Raw genomic sequence first — 26,003 nt, forward strand, 5'->3', positions numbered from 1 at the left:
GGAAAAAGAGAAAGATAGGCCCAATTGAATCCAGAATTCTAGCTAGAAGAGATAAGAATGCCTTCTTAAATGAACAGTGCAAAGAAATAGAAGAAAACTATAGAATAAGGAGGACCAGAGAACTCTTCAAGAAAATTGGAGATATGAATGGAATGTTTCATGCAAAGATGGGCATGATAAAGGAACAAAATGGCGGAGACCTAACAGAGGTAGAAGAGATTAAGAAGAGGTGGCAAAATTACACAGAAGAACTGTACAAGGATGAGCTTAACATCCCTGATAACCATGATGGGGTGGTCACTGACCTCAAACCAGACATCCTGGAATGTGAAGTCAGATGGGCCTTAGGAAGTCTGAGCAAAAACAAAGCTAGTGGAGGTGACAGTATTCCAGCTGAGCTGTTCAAAATCTTAAAAGACAACGCAGTAAAAGTGCTACACTCAGTTTGCCAGCAAATTTGGAAAACTCAGCAGTGGCCACAGGATTGGAAAAGGTCAGTTTACATTCCAATTCCAAAGACAAGCAATGCCAAAGAATGTTCAAACTATCGCACCATTGCACTCATTTCACACGTTGCAAAGTTATACTCAAAATCCTACAAGCTAGGCTTCAATAGTATGTGGACCGAAAACTACCAGAAGTACAGGCTGGATTTCGAAGAGGCCAAAGAACTAGAGATCAAATTGCCAACATACACTGGATCATAGAGAAAGCTAGGGAGTTCCAGAAAAATATTTAATTCTGCTTCATTGAGTATGCTAAAGCCTTTGATTGTGTGAATCACAAAAAAATTGTGGCAGGTTCTTAAAGAGATGGGAGTACCAGACCATCTTATTTGTCTCTTGAGAACCTGTATGCAGATAAAGAAGCAACATTAAGAACTGGAGACAGAACACTGATTGGTTCATAATTGAGAAAGGAATCTGGCAAGGCTGTATATTGTCACCCTGCCTATTTAACTTATATGCAGAACACGTCATGAGAAAGGCAGGGCTTGATGAATCAAAAGTTGGAATTAAGATTGTCGGGAGAAATATCAACAAGCTCAATATGCAGATGATACCACTCTAATGGCAGAAAGTGAAGAGGAACTAAACAGCCTTTTGACGCGGGTGAAGAAGGAGAGTGAAAAAGTTGGCTTGAAACTCAACATTAAGAAAACATAAATCATGGCATCCAGCCATCTCAATTTGTGGCAAATAGATGGGGAAGAAATGGAGGTAGTGACAGATTTTATTTTCTTGGGCTCCAAGATCACTGTAGATGAGGACTACAGCCAAGAAATTAAAAGATGGTTTTTCCTGGGCAGGAAAAATATGGCAAATCTAGAGAGCACACTAAAAAGCAGAGACATCACCCTGCCAACAAAAGTGTGTATAGTCAAGGTTATGGTTTCCCCAGTTGCAATGTATGGCTGTGAAAGTTGGACCATAAGAAGGGCTGAGCGCCAAAGAATTGAGGCCTTTGAATTATGGTGCTGGAGAAGACTCATGTGAGTCCCTTGGACTGCAAGGCGATCCAACTGATCAGTCCTAGAGGAGATTAACCCAGACTGCTCTTCAGAAGGCCAGATCCTGAAGATGAAACTCAAATACTTTGGCCACCTAATGAGAAGGAAGGACTCCTTGGAGAAGAACCTAATGCTGGGAAAGATTGAGGGCAAAAGAAGAAGAGGACGACAGAGAATGAGGTGGCTGGATGGAGTCACTGAAGCAGTAGGCATGAGCTTAAATGGACTCTGGGGAATGATAGAGGGCAGGAAGGCTTGGAGGAATGTTGTCCATAGGGTCGTGATGGGTCAGACATGACTTTGTGACTAACAACAACAACAATTGCATATAATATTATAATTGTGTACCAGGGGGGAGAAGGGAATAAAAGGAGTGTTTGGCTGGGGGGGGGGGGGGGAAGAGAAGGAAAAAAGTGGGAAGGTGAGGGATAGGAAGGAATGCTGAGGAGAATAGAAGCTTGAGGGGGTAGGATAGCAGAGACTTCTGTGGGTCAAGCCTGAGGGAAATAAGGGAATAGGAGAGGAAAGGTGTCCATGGGGCAAGCCTAAGGGAGCGAAGAGGGTAGGATAGGAGAGGCTTCTGTGAGGCAATCCTGAGGAAGAGAAGAGTTTGAGAAAGAAGGCAAGAAGAGGAACAATGAAGGAGCAGAGGCTATGGAAGGAGAGTCCCGCAGGCAGTTCAAGAGAGACTGAAGAGAAGGAGAAAGAAGGGCCAACCAGCCAGCCACTGTATATTAACATGGTATTAATATTTACAGTGTGTTAAAATATATTGTGAATGTTATATATTAAGGATTGGAAATTGATATATACTCCTGGGGTTGATTAAATATTGTTAATACTTGGCATTATTAATAATCCTACACATTCGAATATGGAAGTTATGGTGATATATGAGTCATTTTTTAAAATATTAAAGAATAGCATTTAGTAGGAAAATAAATACATGGTGTAAAGAAATGTTATTTAAGTTTAAATGAATTAATGGGAATATCAGGTGTGCCTCCTTCAAAACCCAAGAAAGAAAACTCCCAACTCCATTCATGTTTGTAGAAAAGAGGTATTTTTACTGAGTTTGAAATGATAGCAACGAAAGAAAAGCAAGATCTGAGGCTAAAAGCACGAAAATTACATGTTGAAAGTATTCCCAAATCCCTCCCCCCAAGGATGCAGGCTGAATGCCCAACCCCCAACCCCGATGCTGCCGGAAGACAAGAACAATGAAGAAAGCAGGGTCGACTTGGGAGTAAAGCCACACCTTGGAGGCGATTGGCTCCTCCCAGAGGAAACAAAAGAGGAACGAATGGGGAGTGGGCTTTTTCAGGAAACAATTCATTCATTCGGTGGTGTCAAGAATGGAAAGTTCTGGTGGTGATTATAAGAGATCTGTACACTTCTGATTAAAAAAATATGTATATCATTGAAAAGATGAAGATGGGGCCAACCTGAAAAGTGTTCTGCAATTAAGACAAAATTTTATTCTTACCAAAATGGAGGGTTATGATAAAACATGCTGCTTTTTGACCAGCCCAACAGAAGTCATATGGACTAACACATTTCCCAGTACGCTCTGGCCTGTAGCATTGGACACACCAGATGGCATTTGCTGCAAAAAGAGATGGGGGGTGGGGTGGGGAGAATCATAGGAATTGGGGGTGTAAGAACATTAAAAGCCATGAAATCAAAGGACGTGTAAAGGATTGTTAACTACAGATAGTCCTCGACTTACAACAGTTCATTTAGTAACCGTTTGAAGTTACAACAGCACTGTAAAAAGTGACTTACGACCCCTTTTCACACTTATGACTGTTGCAGCATCTCCATGGCCACATGATCAAAATGCAGGTGCTTGGTGCCTGCCTCACATTTATGACGGTTGCAACCTTTTGCAACCTTCTGACAAGCAAAGTCAATGGAGACGCCAGATTGACTTAACAACCAGGTTACTAATATATCAACTGCAGTGATTCACTTAACAGCTGAAGCAAGAAAGGTCATAAAATGTGGCAAAATTCACTTAACAACCGAACAGCAGTCTCACGTAGCAACAGAAATTTTGAGCTCGGTTGTGGTCCTAAGTCCTATACCTACCTATACTGATTTGTAAACTGCTCTGAGTATATTTCAAGACCTGAAATATTTTCTCCACCTTTTCTATAGGGGTTGAAGTTTAAAGACTTACCAGTGGATATGATGAAAAGCATGCAGAGCACATAATTCAGTAGTCTGTTCCTCATCCCTTGGTGTTGCTTGCATTCAAGAGGAATCACAACTGTGACTTCAATTAATTGAAAATAATAATAGCAATAATGTCAGACCACAATGTAATGGGATGCAGGGGGGGGGGGAGGAAAGACGCTATCATGATTTGGGGGGATCTTCAACTCACCTGACAAATGATTTGTAGTCGGTGCAAGTAATGACAAGTCATCGTAAGTTCTGCAACGGAAAATGCATTGCGACCTCATCTAATTTTTCCCACTTAGTAACTTCCGGATTGAATCTCCAGTAAAGTGCAACTAAGATCTCAGAAAGGTCATAATGATTTGATTAGGACTAGATGAGCCAAAGGTTGCATATTTTCTTCCCACTTTTGCTCCCACTTTCGGTATGTTGTGATGAGCACACAGTGTGGTATCTCTAAGTAGGCAGTGCTGACTTAAATACGTAGATCTGGGGAGGCATGATAGCATCAACACTCAGATGCAAAAGGTTTGGTATTTGTACTAACCAGAAAACAGCAAGGGTCACCTTTGTGGGAAAATGGGAGGCAAGCAAATTTAGTAATAAACAAACAAAACTCAACAGTAAATTAATGTAGGGGGACATAATGTGATTTGGGAAGGTAAAGTCGGCAGAAGATGATGCCAGCATTTTCCATATGTCTATGGAGATTCTCAGTCATCCAGGTCATGGTTGTCCCAAAGATACTTTTTCAAGAGGCAACTGGACAAACAAAATCCAGTTGCCTCTTGAAAAAACACCTTTGAGACAACATTTTCCATAGTTAGCTGTTCTGACCTCCCCTCCGTACGCCGAGGCACTCCAACAAAAAGATTACTGCTAGACAATTTATTCACAGTAAATTAACACACTGACAAGACTTTGGCAGCAATCCAGACTTTCAAGATAAGAAATACACCCAAGAGCTTCTCCAGCATTGGTATATCAGTTGAATCCTGCAAACAGCCTCCTCCCAAAGTCTTTCCTTATATACTCTCTTGGGAGGAGCCTAATTACAACCACCTGGGTCCAATTATCTTCTGTATCTGCGTAGTTGCTCTTGGCGTTTATCTGCCTGCCTTTGCCTGGCGTCTGGGACCAACTCCCTTAGCTCCTCCTCACTGCTCCAAGGCCTGATGTCATGGGCACACTCCCTTTGGCTTTTAGCGCTGTTCCATGCCTCAGGTGCTCCTGGTGGCCAACTAGCCTCCCTGGTCCCTGCTCAAAGTCGGAACCCTGTCCAGGGTCCTCCACATCTTCCAAAGCCGACTCATAGGGCCCCTCGCTGTCGGAGTCTGTTTGCAGCTCCAACGGCTCCTGCTGGGCCACAACAGTTAGCTACTTTGCTTGTATTGTGTGAGCTACTTGGGATTGGGGGGAGCTTCTTAAATCTGTTTCATTCAAATTAACAATTGGAAACTGCAATAAATGTCCCCTAAGGGGCTAAGGCAGATCTGGTTATTTTACAAACCCTGGGCCACATCTGGTCCTTTGGCTGGCCTCGGTGACTTACGTGAGGTCAATTGGAAATAGCATTTATATACTGCTTCATAGTGCTTTATAGTCATCTCTAAGCAGTTTACAGAGTCAGCATATTGCCTCCAACAATCTTGGTCTCATTTTACTGATGATGGAAGGCTGAGTCAATTATGAGCCAGTCAGGATCAAACTCCTGGCTGTCAGTGGAGTTAGCCTGCAATACCGCATTCTAGCTGCTGCGCCACCATGGCTCTTAGAAGTCACATGTAATTATGTAATTAGAAATCATGTGTAAATAAGATGTAACATGTATTCTTACGAGGGTAGCAGCAGCTAATCTAAACCATATAATTTACTGCTTTTTTTAATAAAGCAAAAAAAAATATATTAAGCAGTATAAAGTTCAGCCTATTGGTTTGACCCTCCATAACTGTCCCAGTTTCTCATGTGGCTCTTTGTGAAAATCAAGAGTGAAATTCAGCAGGTTCTGACCAGTTCTGGAGAACCAGTAGCGGAAATTTTGAGTAGTTTAGAGGACTGGCAAATGACACCTCTGGCTGACCCCAGAGCAGGGTGGGAATGGAGATTTTGCAGTATCCTTCCCCTGGAGTGGAGAGGGAATGGGGATTTTGCAGTATCCTTCCCCAAGAGTAGAATGGGAATGGGGATTTTGCAGTATCCTTCCCCTGGAGTGAGGTGGGAATGGAGATTTTGCAGTATCCTTTCCCTGGAGTGGGAAAGAATGAGGATTTTGCAGTATCCTTCCCCAGCAGTAAAATGGGAATGGGGATTTTGCAGTATCCTTCCCCAGGAGTAGAATGGGAATGGGGATTTTGCAGTATCCTTCCCCTGGAGTGAGGTGGGAATGGATATTTTGCAGTATCCTTCCCCTGGAGTGGGGAAAGAATGGATATTTTGCAGTATCCTTCCCCTGGAGTGAGGTGGGAATGGAGATTTTGCAGTACCCTTCCCCTGCCACGCCCACTAAGCCACGCCCACAGAACCAGTAGTAAAAAAAATGAATTTCACCAGAGGTGAAAATTAATTGTCCCACCCTAAGGCTAAGGGAACCACATTTAGTTCCCATTCTATGATACTATCAGCCATCCAAAATCAGGTATACAACTATTTTCAGTAGGGGAAGCATTAAATGAGTGTGCAAAATGTGTAACCTGTCAGTATCCTTTTGTAGAACCCAGAACCTTTCTTAGACAGTGGAACCCTCCATCATTCTCTGTCTCCCTGTCTCTCTCTGTCTCTGTCTCTATTTTGGGGACATATAAGGCACCCATTGTGTTTTAGAAAACCTTCCAAACGCGTCCTTATTTGGCAAGGAAACAAGATGGTCCTTTTGGGGAAAGGTGAGGGTGAAAGAAATCAGAGAAACATTAAAAGCCGTCTGAATTCCTTAATGAAAAGACAAAGCAAGATATGTTTTTATTATTCATTTTGTATTTTACTCATATTCGTTTCCTTCAAAAACCAAGCCATGCCTGCATGTGGGAAGGAGAGAGAATACAAGCTCAATTTTAGTAGGATGTATTACATTGTTTCTCAAGGATTAGAGAATAAGATCCCAGTTTCCTGGATTTATTGCTAAGCAGCCTAGAATCTCTGCTGCTATGTATATTTATTTTGCACAATTTTATTGATTTTTATTGTTTTAAAAGTCTGTAAAGCAGAGGAAAACTGAAGTCACAGCTACAGTTTCATTTAGCAACCACTTTATTTAACAACCAATTAGCCCATCCCAATTGTGGCCATTAAACAAGGGCTATCTGTAGACCTGAAGCACAAAAGCTTACTGAAGAGATATGCCGTAAAGCTGCACCCCCAATGGGTTCTTTAGCTCATATAAAGAAATAGGAAGTTTCCCTCTACCACCAAGTCACCCATATTTATATATGTGTTTGTGTATGTGTTTGGAAGATACATATCAATTGTCAGGAGCAGAATTCCTGTCAAGACTGAAGTTAAAGAAACTGCCAAACATTATATTTGTTACAGTAATCTGTCTTGCAGCAAAAGGTATACCTTATATAGGCATTGTTGAACTGAATAGTATCTAGACAGTAAGAGGTGCAACCTTGACTTATTCTCTTAATGTATCCTCCTGTAAATGAAAAGACAGGTGAAGGGTTAGGACTGTCTATATATATATATTTATTGTCATTACATAGACTCACATTTTATGCCTAGAATAAGATAGGTTAGGGTTAGCAATTCCTCCCATTCTTTCTTCGTGAATTTCAAAGCCAGTGTTAGAATCACAGAGTTATGTTTTAGAGCATGGGTCGGCAATCCAGACTTCCAAGATAAGAAATACACCCAAGAGCTTCTCCAGCATTGGTATATCATTTGAATCCTGCAAACAGACTCCTCCCAAAGTCTCTCCTTATATACTCTCTTGGGAGGAACCTAATTACAACCATCTGGGTCCAATTATCTTCTGTATCTGCGTAGTTAGGACTGTCTATATATATTTATTTTCATTACATTGACTCACATTTTATTCCTAGAATAAGATACCTAGGTTGTTTACTTGACATTTCCTAAGGAGCAACTCCTCCCATTCTTTCTTCGTGAATTTCAAAGCCAGTGTTAGAATCACAGAGTTATGTTTTAGAGCATGGGTTGGCAACCTTAAGCACTCGAAGAGCCATTTGGCCCCATTTCCCACAGAAAATAAAACACAAGGGAGCCACAAAACCCTTCCCGTGCCTGACTGTTTCCTGGGGGCCACAAAACTAGCATATGTAGTTGAATTAAACATTCTGTTTTCTTCTGAAACGTTTCTTTTCTTGGATTTATCCATGGTTGGTGTACTGGGGGTCGAAAAGCTCAAAAGATTGTGTGCTGGCGGATGTCATACATTGGTGGTTGTGACACATATTTTGAGCAACAGGGAGCCACAGCAGAGGGATGAAAGAGCCACATACGACTCCAGACCCGCACGTTGCTGACCAGTTATAGAGAATCCTATTCTAGGCATCTCACCCAAACAGAAAGGAACAGGGATCGTATTAAGGAAAGCGGTATTTGTGGGATCCTTAGTGCTCTCTGAGTTTTTTTTTAGTTTTCTTGCAGGCGTTTCATTACCAAACTAAGTAACATCATCAATGCTCGGATGATGTTACCTAGTTTAGTGATGAAACATCTGCAAGAAAGCCATCAAGCTTAGAAAGCACCAAGGACCCCACAATTCAATCATGAGCTACCAATATCCTTTTCCATTGGTAAAATTTATTTGTTTAGAAGAATGGTTCTGTCCGGTGTCGATTAATTTAACTTGTTTCTCACCTTTGGAGTTTCTTTGAATGAAGCAAAATTGTTTTGTAGATGCATTGCAGGTGGATGGTTTACGACATGTATTGTCCTTTCTAACTGAGTGACACTGATGACATATTAGCCCTTCAGCTATATAATTCAAACAGAAGAAGGAATGAGGTTAAAAAAAATCAATTCTACATCCACAGTCTAAGTAAAATAAGGTCTCTTCGGGTTGAGGGCAACTCTTGATGATTTAATGGAAACATTCATGATGGTGTGATAGCTTTGAACCAACGTAGAAGTTTTTTTTTTTTAATTACAGCCAAAATCATTTGTCAACTTCCTAGTTTAATCTACAGCTTTCTTATGGTTTCTATCAAAGTACTAATCAACTTCAACCCTGCTTAACCATTTCAACTATAGACGATGTGTTGCATTCTTTGTCATCTATCTATCCATCCATCCATCTATCCATCTCTCTATCATCTATCTATTTCTATTTATTCTTTATAAACATACCTGTTAAAAGGGACAGCAATACCAAGAAGACAAGAATCAAGATCTGAGTCAACGGAAGTTTCATTCTGAAAAATTCATTCACATATCTATTAAACGTGAAAAATGTTCAAAAACTTATGCATATTTTGTTGTTTGGTTGCTCTTTTTCATGCAGATACTGAGATAATATATACCGATAGGGTTCAAGGTTGACTCAGCCTTTCATCGTTCTGGGATAGGTAAAATGAGGACCTAGATTGTTTAGGGCAATATGTAAATAATGATTACATGGTAAACTGACCACAGTACTACAAACCAGAATAGAATAGAATTCGAATAGGAATAGGAATAAGAATAGGAATAGAATTAGAATTAATTAGAATTAGAATTAGAATAATTATAGTGAATAGAGAACAGAGCAGAGCAGAACACAACACAACAGCTTTATTTGGCCAAGTGTGATTACACACACAAGGAATTTGTCTCCAGTGGAGAAGCTCTCAAGGTACATACAAAGCAATAGAGTAATAATATAATATGGTACCAATAAGTATGTATACTGCCCCATATACTACACTATGGGGCAGTATATTAGCTTAAAGGCTATTGCTATGCTATGCTGTTCCTATTCTTCTAAAAAGGAGATTGGGCCTTAGAATTATCAGGTCTTTTTCTTGATTCTCAACTTACTTACTACAAAGGAGAATACAAATAAATCAGTAACAATCAACACCTTATGTATATGAATTTGGATCCAGAAAAGAAAACCAGAAGGGACAGAACAGATTGGGATGGTTTGTGAGGAGCAACAAACTCCTTCCCCAAATTATAGAGTAGTATAGCCCCAGAATAAACCATCATTTTTCAGAAAGTATAGAAGACTTCATTCTTGTAGGTAAGGTGATCTTTCAATGAATTGCAGAATATTTCAGGTACTTTTCACAGCCAGAATGCTAATAGGAATTAAGTATTTCTCAGCAATATAGGCACTTGAGTCTCACATCATGTGCCACATCACATCAGACACGTTACCTTTGAAGTTTCATGAAGACCAGGAAGAAATGTTCTGAAATAAACACACTAAAATGTTGCTTAAGTTAGTTCAACAAGCAATGATTAACTCAAATTTAGAAGGAGGTCACTGCGTGAACAAGGTAGCTATTTTCTTGGACCATGGAACACTGTGTAACTAATTGCAATGCAACTAACTATATCCATCTTAACTCCAGAGGGGTTGAAAGCTGATGTAACTGCACCTATATCTTCCAGCAACGAGCGAGCAATTAATGCCAATACTAACTTGCATTTCAGCTTAATCATCCGTTCAAGACGATCCAGAAATTAAGAGTTGGATATTGATCTATAAAATAGTTGACTCCTATCGGAACAGTCTATATTTAGACATGACCATTTCAATGCCTTTTGTAATAATTGGAATAGAGCCCTTGCAAATGTGAAATAAGAAATTTAGAAGTCTACATCGGATCGATCTGAATTCACAAGATCAATTTTCTGAAAGTTGGCAGTTCAAATTGGAAGATGCTTTGTATGCGATGGATTTTTATAAAGCTACCGTACATCCAAATTGAATTATTTTGTTTATGATAGCTCAAGATGACACCTCTGATTCTTTTCCCTTCTTCAATATACAAAAATAGTTATATCACTACAGTGGTGGGTTTCAAAAAAAATTCGAACCTACTCTGTGGGTATGGCCTCCTTTGTGGGAGTGGCTTGCTGGTCATGTGACCTGGTGGGAGTGGCTTGCCAGCCATGTGTTTTCTTTCTTTCTCTCTCTTTCCTTCCTTTTGTCTCTGTCCCTTTTTCCTTTTTTTCTTTCATCCTTTTCTTTATTTTTCTTCCTTTCTTTCTCTTTCTCTCTCTGTGTGAGTCTGTCTGTCTGTGTGTGTGGTGGGTTTCAAATTTTTTTAGAACCTCTTCTGGAGGTGTGGCCTGCTTTCTGGGTCCACTGGTGGAACCTCTTCTAACCAGTTCGGTAGATTTGACAAACCGGTTCTACCGAACAGGTGCGAACCGGTAGGAACCCACCTCTGTATCACTACCTCTTTTTATGTCCCTGTAATCGCTTAATTTGCGGTTGAGGAAGGGTGACTGGATGGAACTGAATGTTTACTGGGTGGATGCCCTTCCTGACACGACGTGGAATTTGGAGATGTTTTTCTTTGCATCTTAGGGGGAAAATATCAGCCACTACTTAGGGCTGAACTCCCAACTTTCCCAATGGCAGGTGTCTTAACCACTAGGCCATCAAGCATATTGAAATTGGACCTATTTATACATTTCCAACCATTGTGTAATTGGAGTACACAGAGGTATCTAGAAAGCTAAGACCAATCTAGTGATAAAGGAGATGTACAAGGGGCAGGGAAGCCCAAATTCAAAATTATTCTCAACCACTAGAAACTTATTGGGTTACATTGGCCGGTAACTCTCTCCCCACCCAACAAATCTCAAAAGGTGATTCTTTTTGGAGAAAAATTGGCAGTGCTACCTATCTTTGAGTGTCAAACATGTGACATAAATCTAGTGACCCAGTTTCCAAAAATGCAGCAGCTGTATGAGCTACCAAAACATGTGTGCAGCCATAAACTGTTTGTACATGTATTTCTACTAAATTTGCAGAGCCACACTACCTTATCAATGCATCACACATAGTTCAGAAAATCATCAGTATTATTGAAAAATATTTGACAAGGGATGCGGTGGCTGAGTGGCTAAGACGCTGAGCTTGTTGATCAGAAAAGTCAGCAGTTCGGCGGTTTGAATCCCTAGCCCTGCATAACTGAGTGAGCTCCCGTTACTTGTCCCAGATTCTTCCAATCTAGTAGTTCGAATGCATGTAAAAATGCAAGTAGAAAAATAGGGACCACCTTTGGTGGGAAGGTAACAGTGTTCCAGGCGCCTTTGGCGTTTAGTCATGCTGGCCACATGATCATGGAGACATCTTCGGACAGCGCCGGCTCTTTGACTTTGAAACGGAGATGAGCACCGCCCCCTAGAGTCGGGAACAACTAGCACATATGTGCGAGGGAACATTTGACAAGATCACAAAAGGGAAGCACAAGTCATTTTTGAGGTCCGCTATCTTTTGTAGCAATAAAATTGACAAATATTTTCATTCTATGCTTTATTTTCTTTTTTTTAAAAAATCACATTGCTGGAACATGGGTAAGTAAAACGGGTCAGCACTATTGTGAGAACAAAGGTTTGTGTCCTTTGTCTCCATTCTTCTCTGTGTCCACAATGGTCCAATCAAGCTGCATCCAGACATGCGGTAATAAGAGGCTGAAACGCCTGGAACAAACTAAGAGTAATAGGATGCAGGAAAAACTGCTAATCTTATCCCATTCCTCCAATTTCCCCATTTTTAGTGATCAACAGCACAGATGTTTTCATGGGAAGGGGCATTTGGACATAGAAAAATATTTTAACAAATCACATTGATCACATTTGTAATGTTTTCTTTCTTTTCAAAGTGAAAAATTCAAAAATGAAGAACAGTAATGCGTCATTTTTTTTCCCTAGCAACACTTGGCCAAAAAATAATTTCAAGCTAAGCCAGGTATTCTGATATGGAGTTTGTGCTGCATTTTGAAAATTCAACAGCACAGCTCCCCAGTATACAGAGCAAGTTGTTGCTTGGTGCTGGTTTTCATTTAATTTCCTCCTGCTCTTTGCAAAACTTCAGTTTGTATTCACTTTGGAAAAAAAATAATATTCCCATTTAGAAAATGTGGCATGCTAAAACATTTGAATTATCTGTATAAAGTGGAATGCAAGCTAAAAGCCCACGAAATCTAAGACACTGGAAATTTTCATGACGGTTACCCTACAAAAAATACATAATTATGTCCGAATTGGTTACTAATCATGTCAGAGCCAAGAAGAATGGACAATGAGTGTGTGAAGTCAGGGCATGTCTTAGCATAAACTGTCCTATGGCTGAAGACACTGCAGCCAAATTCACTTGTTTTTCAACCAGAAGGGGATCATGTCACTGGAAGCCATAACTTCTGTGGGCTGACAAGATCATTTAGTTTCTCTTTGATCTTCAGGAAATGCCTTTTGAATTCCAAACCATCACCCTGTGTGGAAAATGAGAAGAAAACGCTTAGTTTCAGAGTATTGTTACAGTACAAAATACTGGATTCTGATGTATTTAGCATCCAATAAACAAATAAGAAAAATATTACCTAAAAAACTTGTTTAGAGATAAGAAATGAAAGGATGATCAGCTCAAATTCTTACTATGCAGGATGGCATAAGTGTGTAGCTTTAATCATTTTAATAATTGTGGATTTGTACAAAGCCGAGGTGGCGCAGTGGTTAGAGTGCAGCACTGCAGGCCACTTCAGCTGACTGCAGTTCTGCAGTTCGGCTGTTCAAATCTCACCGGCTCAAGGTTGACTCAGCCTTCCATCTTTCCGAGGTGGGTAAAATGAGGACCCGGATTGTTGTTGGGGGCGATATGCTGACTCTGTAAACCGCTTAGAGTGGGCTGAAAGCCCTATGAAGCGGTATATAAGTCTAACTGCTATTGCTATTGCTATTGTAAGTCACGTTTGATATGTACTACTACAAGCTGTCCAGAGTCCTGGAACTGAAGTAGAATAAAGGTAGTCCTCAAATTATGACCACAATTGAGGTCGGAATTTCTCTGTTGTTGAGCGAGATGATTTTTTAGTGAGTTCTGCCCAATTTTATGACCTTTCTTGCCATAGTTGTTAAGCAAATCAATACAGTTGGTTAAGTGAATCATGCAATTGTTAAGTGAATTCAGCTTTTCCTCATTGTCTTTGCTTGTCAAAAACCAGCTGGTAAGGTCGAAATTTGCAATTGTGTAATCCCAGGAAGTTGCAACCAATGTAAATACATGCTGATTGGCCAAGCACCCAAATTTTGATCACATGATCGTGGGAACGCTGCTGCGCTGATTGCAAGTGTGAGGACTGGATGTAAGTTCAGTACTCTTGTAACTTTGAAGGACCACTAAACGAATGGTTATTAGCTTGAGGACTACCTGTAGAAGCATTGCTATGATTATTATCCCTTGTTTTTTTAAAAAATATCTATTCCGAGGGCAAACATTCCTTCCTTCAACCTAGGCTTAGACATATTGCTAAAATAGACTTACCTTTGACAATCGGAAATCCACAAGAATTTTCTCATCCATTTCTACCAGGTTTGCTTTGAAAATCAGTTTGTTGTTTCTTCTGTCCATGGTGGATATGGTGACCTTCCAAGAGAAAGAATTACTGATCAGAAGGGAGCAAGTAAAGTTAGTTTTCCGGTGGAATTGCTTTCATGCTGTGGTGGGAAAGTCTCACAATGTATAATAGTTGGAGTTGGAGTTTATTCAATTTGTAGGCCGCCCTATTCCCTGAAGGGACTCGGGGCGGCTGAACAAAAGCCAAGGGAGGGGAAATTACAAAAAGTAAGACAAAAACAATCAGACAATACGAACAATTTAAAAGCACAACAGACACAGCAGATTCGAGTAGTGGGGGGAACTCAACCCCAGGCTTGCTGGGACAGCCAGGTCTTCACGGCCGTCCGGAAGGCCCAAAGGGTGGAGAGGGTCCGAATCTCCACGGGGAGCTCGTTCCAAAGGGCCGGAGCAGCCCTTATTATATATTATAAATATATAATAATTAATATAGTGATGGGTGCTCTTTACTGAAGCACACACAGCAAGGCTTATAAATGGATTTTTCCCCAAACAATATTTTGAGTAAATAAAGAACTTCCCTGGCTACTAAGTAATCACAAATAAACATCCTAAGAGAAATAAAAAGAGGGCAGAGCCAAAAACATCCAACTGGCTTTTATGCCTAAGGCAGGACTAGAACTCTCAGTCTCCTAGTTTCTATGCCAGAACCTTAGCCACGACAGCCAACTGGCTCTCCACTTTGTAATTATAATATGTAATAATATAATAATAATCTTAGCAATAGCTAAGAATTTCAAAAAATAGCATCCACAAGTAGTTCTACCTCAATTACTTATTCCTTTCGTTTATCCAATCAACATATGCAGTCATCTAGGTGTTAAATTTTATACCTGGTTTGTGCAACCTTTCTTCCAGATGTAGCCCATCTTTTCACAAACCTCCTTCAAGATTTGGTAAGACTGGTCAGCATCCAATTTCAAAAAGAAACGGGTCATCCTCTTTACTAGACGTTGCCAGGGGTTCTAAGAGAGACAAGGCAGAAAATGTCAGAAACTAAACTGAGCAATTCAGCTGATTTCTCCAGAACCAATATGATTTCCCAAAGTCAGGTGTTAAGGTTTTCATCGAAACCATGAATTTATCCTTTAGTTTTGTTGTGGAAAAAAATCATTATTAATTCCAATTATTATTATTAAATTCCAAAGCAAAGGATGGAGTTTAAAGAGGAAAGGAAAACGCAATGTATAGGTAGTCCTCGGCTTACGAGGGGTCAGAATTTCCATTGCTAAGCAAGGCAGTTAAGGAGGTCGTGCCTGATTTTACGGCCTTTTCCCCTTAAATAGGGTCAGAATTTCCATTGCTAAGCAAGGCAGTTAAGGAGGTCGTGCCTGATTTTACGGCCTTTTCCCCTTAAATAGGGTCAGAATTTCCATTGCTAAGCAAGGCAGTTAAGGAATTTGTGCCTGATTTTACTGCCTTTTTTTCCAAACAGGGTCAGAATTTCCGTTGCTAAGCAAGGCAGTTAAGGAAGTCGTGCCTGATTTTACGGCCTTTTCCCCTTAAATAGGGTCAGAATTTCCGTTGCTAAGCAAGGCAGTTAAGGAGGTCGTGCCTGATTTTACTGCCTTTTCCCCTTAAATAGGGTCAGAATTTCCGTTGCTAAGCAAGGCAGTTAAGGAAGTCGTGCCTGATTTTACGTCCTTTTCCCCTTAAATAGGATCAGAATTTCCGTTGCTAAGCAAGGCAGTTAAGGAATTCGTGCCTGATTTTACTGCCTTTTTTTCCAAACAGGGCCAGAATTTCCGTTGCTAAGCAAGGCAGTTAAGGAATTTGTGCCTGATTTTACTGCCTTTTTTTCCAAACAGGGTCAGAATTTCCGTTGCTAAGCAAGGCAGTTAAGGAAGTCGTGCCTGATTTTACGGCCTTTTCCCCTTAAATAGGGTCAGAATTTCCGTTGCTAAGCAAGGCAGTTAAGGAGGTCGTGCCTGATTTTACTGCCTTTTCCCCTTAAATAGGGTCAGAATTTCCGTTGCTAAGCAAGGCAGTTAAGGAAGTCGTGCCTGATTTTACGTCCTTTTCCCCTTAAATAGGATCAGAATTTCCGTTGCTAAGCAAGGCAGTTAAGGAATTTGTGCCTGATTTTACTGCTTTTTTTCCAAATAGGGTCAGAATTTCCGTTGCTAAGCAAGGCAGTAAAGGAAGTCGTATCGTGCCTGAAGTTTCTCCCCCTAGTTGTGAAATTAAAATGTTAAGTGAATCATGCAGCCATTAAGCAAATTGGGCTTCTTCCCATAATGACTTTGCTAGTCAGAAACTGGCTGGGAAGGGTGCAATTTAGCAATCACACGTCCCTGGGAAGCTGCAACCACTGTAAATACATGCCAGTCGCCAAGTGCCTGAATTGTGACCATGGAGATGCTGCGGTGGTTATTAAGTGCAAGGACTAGTCAGTCGTAACTCGTAAGTCACTGTCATGCAGTGCCTTTGTAAGTTCGAACAGTCTCTAAATGAATGATTGTAAGTTGAGGACTACCTGTAGGGACTTAAGAACAAAGAGAAGCCAAGCCTTCCACCGGGCAGAGTTACCTGCGATGAACTTGGAGTGCCTAACATCTGGCTGTTCAGCAACATGTGCTCCGGGCGGGCTGGTTGAGAGAAACTAATCCCTTGCACCAATTTCTCGATATTGCCTGGGCTGCTGTCCCACAAGGAGAGCCCAGTTCTTGGTTCTGGCTGGGAATTGGAACAGATCTTTTTTTCCTCGCTGCCAAAACAAAGAAAGTTGTCATCGCAATGTTAGAGTGGATCCGTTTTTCTAGTATCATACTTTCAGAAGGCACACAGTTGTCTGAGCTGGATTGTATGAGCCATTATTTGGCACATGATTATTAAAGCTAATCCATACATAAGACCTACCGTATTTTTCGGAGTATAAGACACATTTCTTCTCCCCCCCCCCGCCGCCGCCTAAGAGGGTGTGCCTTATACAACAAATGCAGCCACACCCACCCACTGGACCCCACACTTTGGTCTTTGCCTCCCAGCAATTTATCTCCTTGTAGCAAATGGGGAAAATGGGGATTGAGGCGGCAATAGGCTATGGCAATCCCTGCAGCCTGAAGCAGCTGGTTATTGGGAGGCCCCTGCTGAAACCGAAACTGAAAGTGAAACAGGCTGTTTGCTAGCAAGGAGGCAAATTGCTGGGAGGCAGAGGCAGATTTTTTTTTTTCTAATCAGGCTAAACTGAAACAGGCTGTTTGCTGCACGGAGGTACTGTAAATCAATAACTGTAAATCCCTACAGAATGTTCAGATTATTAGACTTATTTTTTAAAGACTGCTTTATTATTGTTCTAGACAACTTAACAAAATGAAATAAATGCTTGATCTGAAGTGGTCCAGTGCTATCGTATCTTCTTTTAAATAGCAGAGAATAACATATACTTCTAGAAAGCCACATCAATTTTAACATCATCTGTACAAGTATAGTCTGAAATGTAACACCACAAGCAGTGTATATCATCTGTATTGTTTGCTGTTTGCTGCAAGGAGGCAAATTGCTGGGAGGCAGAGACAGATTTCCCCCCACCACCACCCCCTTGTTTTCCTCTCCAAAGGTTAGATGCGTCTTATACTTCGGAGTGTCTTGTACATCGAAAAATACGGTAGGTTCCTCTTTTTCCCAACCAAATTCCAGATCTGAGCATATTCCAGGTTACTCAAGTGAGATCACTACTAACCAGTCAAAATATCCAGCCATCATGGATGGACATCCCAAATAAAAGATTAATTCAGACCAACCGATCAAATTATTTTTGGATGTTTAGTTTGATAGAGAAGATAGGTAGAACATTGTGATGATGCAAGTCCACCAGAAAGTAGGAAAGCTGGTGGGCTTCCGTTGATACACATCACAGTTGTATCTAATCTAGGACCATCAAGTTTGATAAATGGCATCTCTGCAGAATTTTAGGCCAGCAATTCTCAAGCCCAACTAGAAGATTCTAAAAATTGAATTTTCCACTCTGTGCTCTATAGAGCTGTGGTGGCGCAGTGGTTAGAAATCAGCATTGCAGGCGAATTCTGCTGATTGCCCACTGCCAGCAGTTTGATTTCCACCAGTTCAAGGTTGACTCAGGCTTCCAACCTTCTGTAGTCGGTAAAATGAGGAGCCAGATTGTAGGGGGCAATATGTTGATTCCGTAAACCACTCAGAGAGGGCCGTAAAGCACTGCAAAGTGGTATATAAATCTAAGTGCTATTGCTATTGCTGCTTCTGAGCTCTTATCCTGCCTAGAAGAATGTCCCAAATTTCATCTCATCAGCCATGGTTCTGTTGCCTATATGTGTCTTAGGGATTTAATGAGAACAACTCCCACCGCCAAACATTTTCACAAACAGTGCTGCTTCTTAGTGAAGTTAATTACTAGACACTACACATACAGAAGAGGGTTTTCACCTGTGTGCAACTTTTACGGGAGAGAAATCCATATCTGATCTAATGTGTTTAGAAAAACCTCCTGGCGAATCAGAAGCTCCTCCTGAAGACCCCCGGGATCGCTTTATGCCTACAAAGACAGAAATGTCATGATTAAGACCTAAACAAAACAATTTAAGTAAAATTAAGTTGTTCGACGCCAGGCTAGTGCCTGCAGCTCTCTAGGGCTGTTGACCAGCATGGTTCCACCACAAATCCGCGAAGCCCTTATCCGCGGAGACATAAGCGCAAAGACTAATTCGTGCCGTTCTAAGCGCTAAGGAAAAACGCGACCCTACCGCAATGACATAATCGCGGAGGGCAAATCCGCGCATTCCCAAGCACTCAGTACCCTAAACCTAATACTAAACCTAACCCTAAACCTAACCCCTAAACCTAATCCTAACTCTTACCTTAATTGAAATCGGCTTTCTGCCGCACCGTTTTAAAATGCCCTTCTGTTGCCGCGCTGTTGTTGCGGCGGTGATGACGCGCGATGATGACGTCGCGGCTTTAGCGACGCGCTTATGTCTCCGCGGATAAGGGCTTCGCGGTTTTGTGGTGCCACGGACCAGCATATATTCAATCAACCCATCTTTATTATGGTCACAGACCAGCATGTATTATATTCTTCTCTTGAAGGGTCAGGAAAAAAATAAACCAACGTAGACTTCCTAAATGTAAAACTCCCTGAATGAAAATGAAACAACTTTCCTATTGTCTGCATTTTTCTTTTGCCAATTCTCCCTTTCTGCTGCTGCTAAAGGGCAGATTTTTTTTCCTTCATGCCATCGCTCTGCTAAACACTTCATCCCTGCAGTTCTGTCTAATGTGTACCCAGTTTCCCTGAAAATAAGACCTCCCTGGATAATAAGCCCAATCGGGCTTTTGAGCGCATGTGCTAAAATAAGCCTTCCCACAAAAATAAAATATTGCTGAAAATATTGCAACACAGCAGCAGCCACAAGGTGATCATGTTTACCGCCTCCTGCACCTCAAAAATAATAAGACCTCCCCAAAAAATAAGTCCAGGTACTTATTTTGGGCGTCAAAAGAAAATAAGACCGCGTCTTATTTTCGGGGAAACACAGTACAGTGTGGCTGTAGCATTCTAATTTATCCTTTTTATTATCTTCTTTACTTCACCTTACACTCACCTTTCCTTAAAGGTCTTGTATACCATCTGTCTTTCTTAATGTCTGCAAGAGTCAGCCTGGATGAGGGGTTTTCGTTTAAGAGTTTGAGAAGCAAGGCTGCAAGAATTAAAAGATACAAAAGCAACTTCGGTTAAAATACTCTATTGAGAAATATCTCCAACCCCCCCCCCCCCCGCCAAAAAATTAACATTGGATTTGCAATGTTCTTTGGACGATGAATTTGAATCCGTAAAAAAATAAACCCGTATTCTTCCTGTGCTTCTTCCAAAGAACATTACAAACCAAGAGAGGAAGAAGTCATAGATAATCTCCCGGTTTAGAGACAGGATTACTCAATCTGCTGAAATACCAAGGGGCAATGAGTCAATCTTCTTCCATGGGGAAAGATATGTCTTTCTTTCTTTCCAATCACAATATTCTTGGCAAGTATCGGCAGGCTGGTCCCACGGCAGTTCTGCAGGAAAGGAAACCACATTTTAGAGCTAAATTTAACAAAAACACAAAAGGGTTAGACGGAAGATTCCTAATTCATCCATATTCCCCAATACATAGGCCTCTGCCTTTCATTGTATAAGAATTCCTGCTAGGAAAAAAAGGGAATTTTATTGTAGGTAGCTTTTACCTCCTGCTAACATCGCAGTCAGCACTATTCCACATGACCAAACATCCACAGGCTCAGCGTGAAATTCTTTCTTTTTCAGGACTTCGGGGGCCAGGTATGGAAGCGTGCCACATATCCTGTTCAGCAGTCGCTCGCAGCCGTTATATTTAAATACAGTAGCGAGCCCAAAGTCTGAGATCTTGAGGTTGTCTGAGGAAAGAGCAAAGGACACCGCATCATCCTCGACATTCGATTAATTCAATGAAATCGCCGGAAAATCAGTCAAGAAACCCTGAGCATGCAGATAAACCTTGACCTCAAGGACTCTCTAAAAGAAGGCAAATGGCCAGCTGCCTGCAAGGAGGATAAATCCTTCTCTTGCCCACCATCCAGTCAGAGCTGAAGAAGCTTCTTGGATGAGAAGCGAAACATCTTTGAAGAAAAAAACCAGAAAGTCCAGTTGCCTCTTGAGAAAAAAACCACCTTTGGGGACAACCATGACTGAGAATCTCCCAGATTTTTAACCTTGAAAAAATATCCAGGGGGCTGAAGAAGATGCAAATAAAACTCCAGGTAAAGAATAGAGGTTTCCATTTCCAGCATTTCGCTCATGACCTTAATGAATAGATTGGGAAGGAGGGCGAAGAGTATACAAACTACAGGTAGTCCTCGACTTACAGCAGTTCACTTAATGACCATCCAAAGTTAGAACGGCATTGGAAAGACTGACTAATGGCCATTTTCCACACTCATGGTCATTGAGGCATCCCCCCGGGTCACGGGATCAAAACTGGAAACTGGTTCATAGTTAGGACGGTTGCAAAGTCCCATGGTCACGTGATCCCCTTTTTGCGACCTTCTGACAAGCAAAGTCAAGGGGGAAGCCAGATTCACTTAACAACTGGATTGCTGACTTAGCTGCTCCCCCCCTCCGACCCCCTGTAGCTCTAAGATTTTAGGGTACAAAAGAAAAATTACTTACCTCTTGCATCAAGTAGCAGATTCTCTGGCTTAATATCCCGATGTGTCACTCCTATGCTATGGAGGTAGACCTTGTTAAAAAAAAATAATGCAATTCTAGTAATTCTTTTTGCCCACTTCAAAACAGAATGTGGGAGCAATGGTGAAAAGTCAGCATAAAGAGACTCACCACGCCAGCAATTAGCTGGTGGAAAAATCTCTGCGCTTCTGATTCTGGCATACCGATATCAGGCTCTGGGGGGAAAAACCCACCATATTATTGTTATGCAGATGCTAAAATAATCTACATCATCAATAACTTCTTTTCCCCACCAGAATTCTGCATTTTAAGACAGGATGGCTGGAGAAGCTAATGCCAACAAAGGGATTAAGTTTTAGAAAGGGATATTTCATTCTGCAACTTGACTCATGTTCATTTATTAACTTGCCGCTCATATAGTTTCAACGCAACTTTGGGCAGCTTATAGCACATAGACATTAAAATTAACAACAAATATACCTAACTCAATAAAATAACAATATAAAATCATGATCAGAAGACGGGGAAGAAGGGAGGATTAACTCTTTAATTAATCATCTAATTTGGAATCTTTTTAACTGATATTAGTTTATTTTAAGGCTGGCTTGTTATAGATGCATTTAAATAACCCTGAAAAAACAAGACAACCAAACAGAGATGCATTTAAACCATGTCCTCATTGGAGAGGCAGTTTTATATCGCAAGTCTTTTAAATTCTCCTATATTTCCATTTTTAGAAGGGATGCGGTGGCTCAGGCGCTCATCGATCAGAAAGGTCGGTGGTTCGGATCCCTAGCGCCACATAACGGGGTGAGCTCCCGTTACTTGTGCCAGCTTCTGCCAACCTAGCAGTTCGATAGCACGTAAAAAATGCAAGTGGAAAAATAGGAACCATCTTTGGTGGGAAGGTAACAGTGTTCCATGCGCCTTTGGCATTTAGTCATGCCGGCCACATGACCACAGAGACGTCTTCAGACAGCGCTGGCTCTTCAGCTCTGAAACAGAGATGAGCACCGCCACCTAGAGTTGGGAACGACTAGCACATATGTGCAAGGGGAACCTTTACCTTTATATTTCCATTTTAAATTGAACCAAAGCATAAATTGTATAAAATAAACAAATTAAAAAAGAGACCATCTAACTCCTCTGCTAGTGGGGATGCCTTTTCTTTTAACTGACCTGCCGGCAGAAATGGCTTGATTTCAGAATGCCGGCTTGTAGTAGATTCATATACTGTGCTCAGCTACAATGAAAATTGCTTGGTTTAGTTTTGGTATGTTATTGAATTCAACCAACCATGGTTTATACAGCGAACAAACCACGATGGAGCATATAAACTGGGTCTTATAAATTGTCCCATGGAGACCAGTGACGTGCAGTGAGGGATACCGTTGGTGAGGCAAGAGCGCAGCAGCGGCGAGAAGCAACGTCCCCACCGCTGTGTCCGACAGGCGTCTCTCGTTTATGATGGACATAAACGTGAGGTGCCTGTCGGACACAGCGGCGGGGGTGTTGCTTCTCGCCGCTGCTGCGCTCTGCCGCCTCGCCCACCACCTCCTCCGTCCCCGCTGACATTCTTGGGAGCAGGTCGGGTGGCTGGCTGGCTGGCTGGGAGGAGAAGAGTGGTGAGTCTTTGTGCCGGCTGGCCGGCCAGGCAGGGAGCAGGTCAGGTGGGGGTGGCTGGCTGGCTGGCTGGCTGGGAGAAGAGCGGTGAGTCTTTGTGCCAGCCAGCCAGCCAGGCAGGGAGCAGGTCGGGTGGGGGTGAGTGGCTGGCTGGCTGGGAGAAGAGCGGTGAGTCCCTCCCAAGCCAGCCACAAGGGCTCACCGCTCTTTTCCTCCTCCTCCTCCTCCTCCCCGCTCGGTGCTGGGCTGGCTGCAGAAGAAATGGCGGCTGGTGAAAGAAAAACCTCTCCAGAATCACCCTAGCACTTGCGCAGTCGCTCAAGTGCAAGACATGATTCGCTGCTCCCGGATCAGGAGGCGGGAGAATCAGTGCCACTTTTGCATATTAAATCTTTTGTTTTTTAACTCTGCCTTAACTTTTAAAAGGCAAAAAATTCCTTAAGCAAAAGAGGCCCCGAATTCTCTGGCCTCCTCCTAGTTAACACTGAGAGCAGACACCAAACCACTGTGACTTGAAATCTGGTAGCAACTATCCTGGCTTTAATTCATTAAAAATATATATTTAAAACTCTTTCCTCTCTCTCAGGAGACTGGGGAGGCTCCGCCTCCCTTGCCTCTAGTGACTGCACGTCCCTGATGGAGACAATTAGACAATTTAGCATGGAGAGCACTTGCCTATAAAGTCTCCAAGAGTTGGACACGACTGGATGGATAAACCAATTAAACTGTGGGAAAATGGGAAATAGATTCCAACTGAACTAAAATAATCCAACTAGTTTGAGTTGCCTTTCTGATAGCTACACAGGAATTCCCACAAGGTTCCTTCGCAGTGAAATAACACTATTGCCCCCAGATTGTACCCAAGAAAATTGTTTGACACCCTACAAATTCTCCCTTACCTATTCGGTCAAAAAGCTCGCCCCCCCTGCAGTATTCAAGGAAGAGGTACTGAATAGTGCCTTCTCGACGATGCCCGAAGAATTTCACAATGTTCTCGTGATTCAACATTTTGTTGATACAGATCTCCTTCCTGATCTGATCCGTACATTCAGCGGCACGTTTTATGTCCACCATTTTCACTGCAACTGCTTCCTCGGTGCGCCTATTCACAGCTAGTTGAACTCTAAAGAGGAGATCAAAAACAGGGTTGCAAATAGCAATAGCACTTATATACCGCTTTACAGTGCTTTACAGCCCTCTCTAAGCAGTTTACAGAGCCAGCCTCTTGCCCACAACAATCTGGGTCCTCATTTTACCAACCTCGGAAGGATGGAAGGCTGAGTCAACCTTGAGCCTGGTGAGATTCGATTTGCCAAATTGCAGGCAGGCGGCAGGCGGCAGAAGTAGCCTGCAATACTGCACTCTAACCACTGCGCCACTGAGGCTCACTCAAATAAGTTTTCTATCCTGGAAATTAAGATCAATATAGCCTTGCCCACCATCCACTTTCCTTCTACAGAAAACAGGAGCCCTCCCCCTTAACTTAAAAGAGCATGACTTCCCCCATTCCGTGATTCTTCAGTATCATGGATTACAATTTGCAGCTCATCCTTTTTTCTACAGGCTTTATTTGAACTCAGTGTTTTAGGCATTCACGTAAGCAACTTACTCTCCATAAGCCCCTTCGCCAAGAGTCTGCACCAAGTCCCAGTCTTCCACAAAAGGCACTGCCATTTTCACAACCTGCACATCTGCTACAAATATTTGAAAATAAAAATAAATTTATTTATCCAGCACAACCCTATCTCACAAACACAGGACGATGAGCAGCATACAACATAACAGTTAAAAACTCCATATAAATAAAATAAACATCTAACACGAAGAATTACAAACTAGGGCTGCCAGGTACTCATTAATCACACACACACACACACACACACACACACACACACATATATGTATGTATGTATGTATGTATGTATGTATGTATGTATATGCATATGCATATATATGTGTGTGTGTGTGTGTGCGCGTGTGTGTTATTTGTGCTGATAAATAAATAAAGGGAGACTAGTATAGATCTATTTCAAGCTATTTAGCTCTCATCAGCTAGCCATACCCTTACTGGGATTCGAACCTGTGCTGTATTACATCCTAGGCAGATGTGTTAACCATTAAGCCACAGGTTCTCCTCCTTATCAGCTGAGCCAGGGAAGAAGGTATGTATTTAGTGTCACAACCCCTGGTATGCCCAAATGTGGGAGGAAGCAAACTACTTCCATTATCTGTCTATCGGCTCGTCACAAGAGACCATCCAGACAGAAACCCAATATTTTTACTGTTGCCTTTGTTACATTTGTGTAGTATTTAGCTCTTATCAGCTAGCCATACCCTTACTGGGATTTGAACCTGTGCTGTATTACATCTTAGGCAGATGTGTTAACCATTAAGCCAGGGAAACCTAGCTCAGCTGATAAGGAGGAGAACCTGTGGCTTAATGGTTAACACATCTGCCTAAGATGTAATATAGCACAGGTTCGAATCCCAGTATGGCTAGCTGATGAGAGCTAAATAGCTTGAAATAGATCTATACTAGTCTCCCTTTATTTATTTATAAATAAATAAAGTACAACACAAATGTAACGAAGGCAACAGTAAAAATATTGGGTTTTTGTCGTGATGGTCTCTTGTGACAAGCTGATAGACAGATAATGGAAGCAGTTTGCTTCCTCCCACATTTGGGCATACCAGGGGTTGTGACACTAAATACATACATACATACATACATACATACATACATACATACATACATACATACATACATACATATTATTTACTCATATATTATTTACTTACTAATAATATGATAAATATATAGATATATATGTACATGTGTGTGTGTGTGTGTGTGTGTGTGTGTGTGTACTACTTACTTACTTATTCCTGTTTATTAGTAAATGAACTGAAGAAACCAAAGACAATTGTGAGTGTGTACATATGTATGTATTTCTTTTCTTTCTTCAGTTCATTTA

General features: G+C 41.5%; 1 protein-coding gene across 1 annotated transcript; it reads right to left on the minus strand.

The window, feature by feature from the left end:
- Positions 1 to 12,465: 12,465 nt before the first annotated feature.
- On the minus strand, positions 12,466 to 24,718 carry CHEK1 (checkpoint kinase 1). The gene is made up of 12 exons (XM_087706332.1): positions 24,638 to 24,718; positions 23,928 to 24,151; positions 21,556 to 21,620; positions 21,388 to 21,457; positions 20,427 to 20,615; positions 20,154 to 20,258; positions 19,805 to 19,900; positions 18,630 to 18,738; positions 16,758 to 16,935; positions 15,062 to 15,193; positions 14,136 to 14,237; positions 12,466 to 13,086 (listed from the first exon to the last, which is right to left on the minus strand). Exons 1-12 carry the CDS (start codon positions 24,700 to 24,702, stop codon positions 12,991 to 12,993), a joined length of 1,431 nt encoding a protein of 476 aa, XP_087562458.1. The 5' UTR covers positions 24,703 to 24,718; the 3' UTR covers positions 12,466 to 12,990.
- Positions 24,719 to 26,003: the final 1,285 nt, after the last annotated feature.

Source organism: Thamnophis sirtalis, unplaced genomic scaffold, assembly GCF_051295495.1.
Source record: "Thamnophis sirtalis isolate CommonGarterSnake01/CBP01778 unplaced genomic scaffold, rThaSir2_p1.2 scaffold_2, whole genome shotgun sequence".
In the NCBI taxonomy this organism is placed as follows: Eukaryota; Metazoa; Chordata; class Lepidosauria; order Squamata; family Natricidae; genus Thamnophis; species Thamnophis sirtalis.

Coding starts and splice junctions, on each gene's coding strand:
- CHEK1 (XM_087706332.1), bottom strand. CDS start 24,702: ATGGCAGTGCCTTTTGTGGAAGACTGGGACTTGGTGCAGACTCTTGGC. Junction 24,152..24,637: donor GGCGAAGGGGCTTATGGAGA/GTAAGTTGCTTA, acceptor TCTCCTCTTTAG/AGTTCAACTAGCTGTGAATA. Junction 15,194..16,757: donor GCACTCCAAGTTCATCGCAG/GTAACTCTGCCC, acceptor TGTCTCTCTTAG/AACCCCTGGCAACGTCTAGT.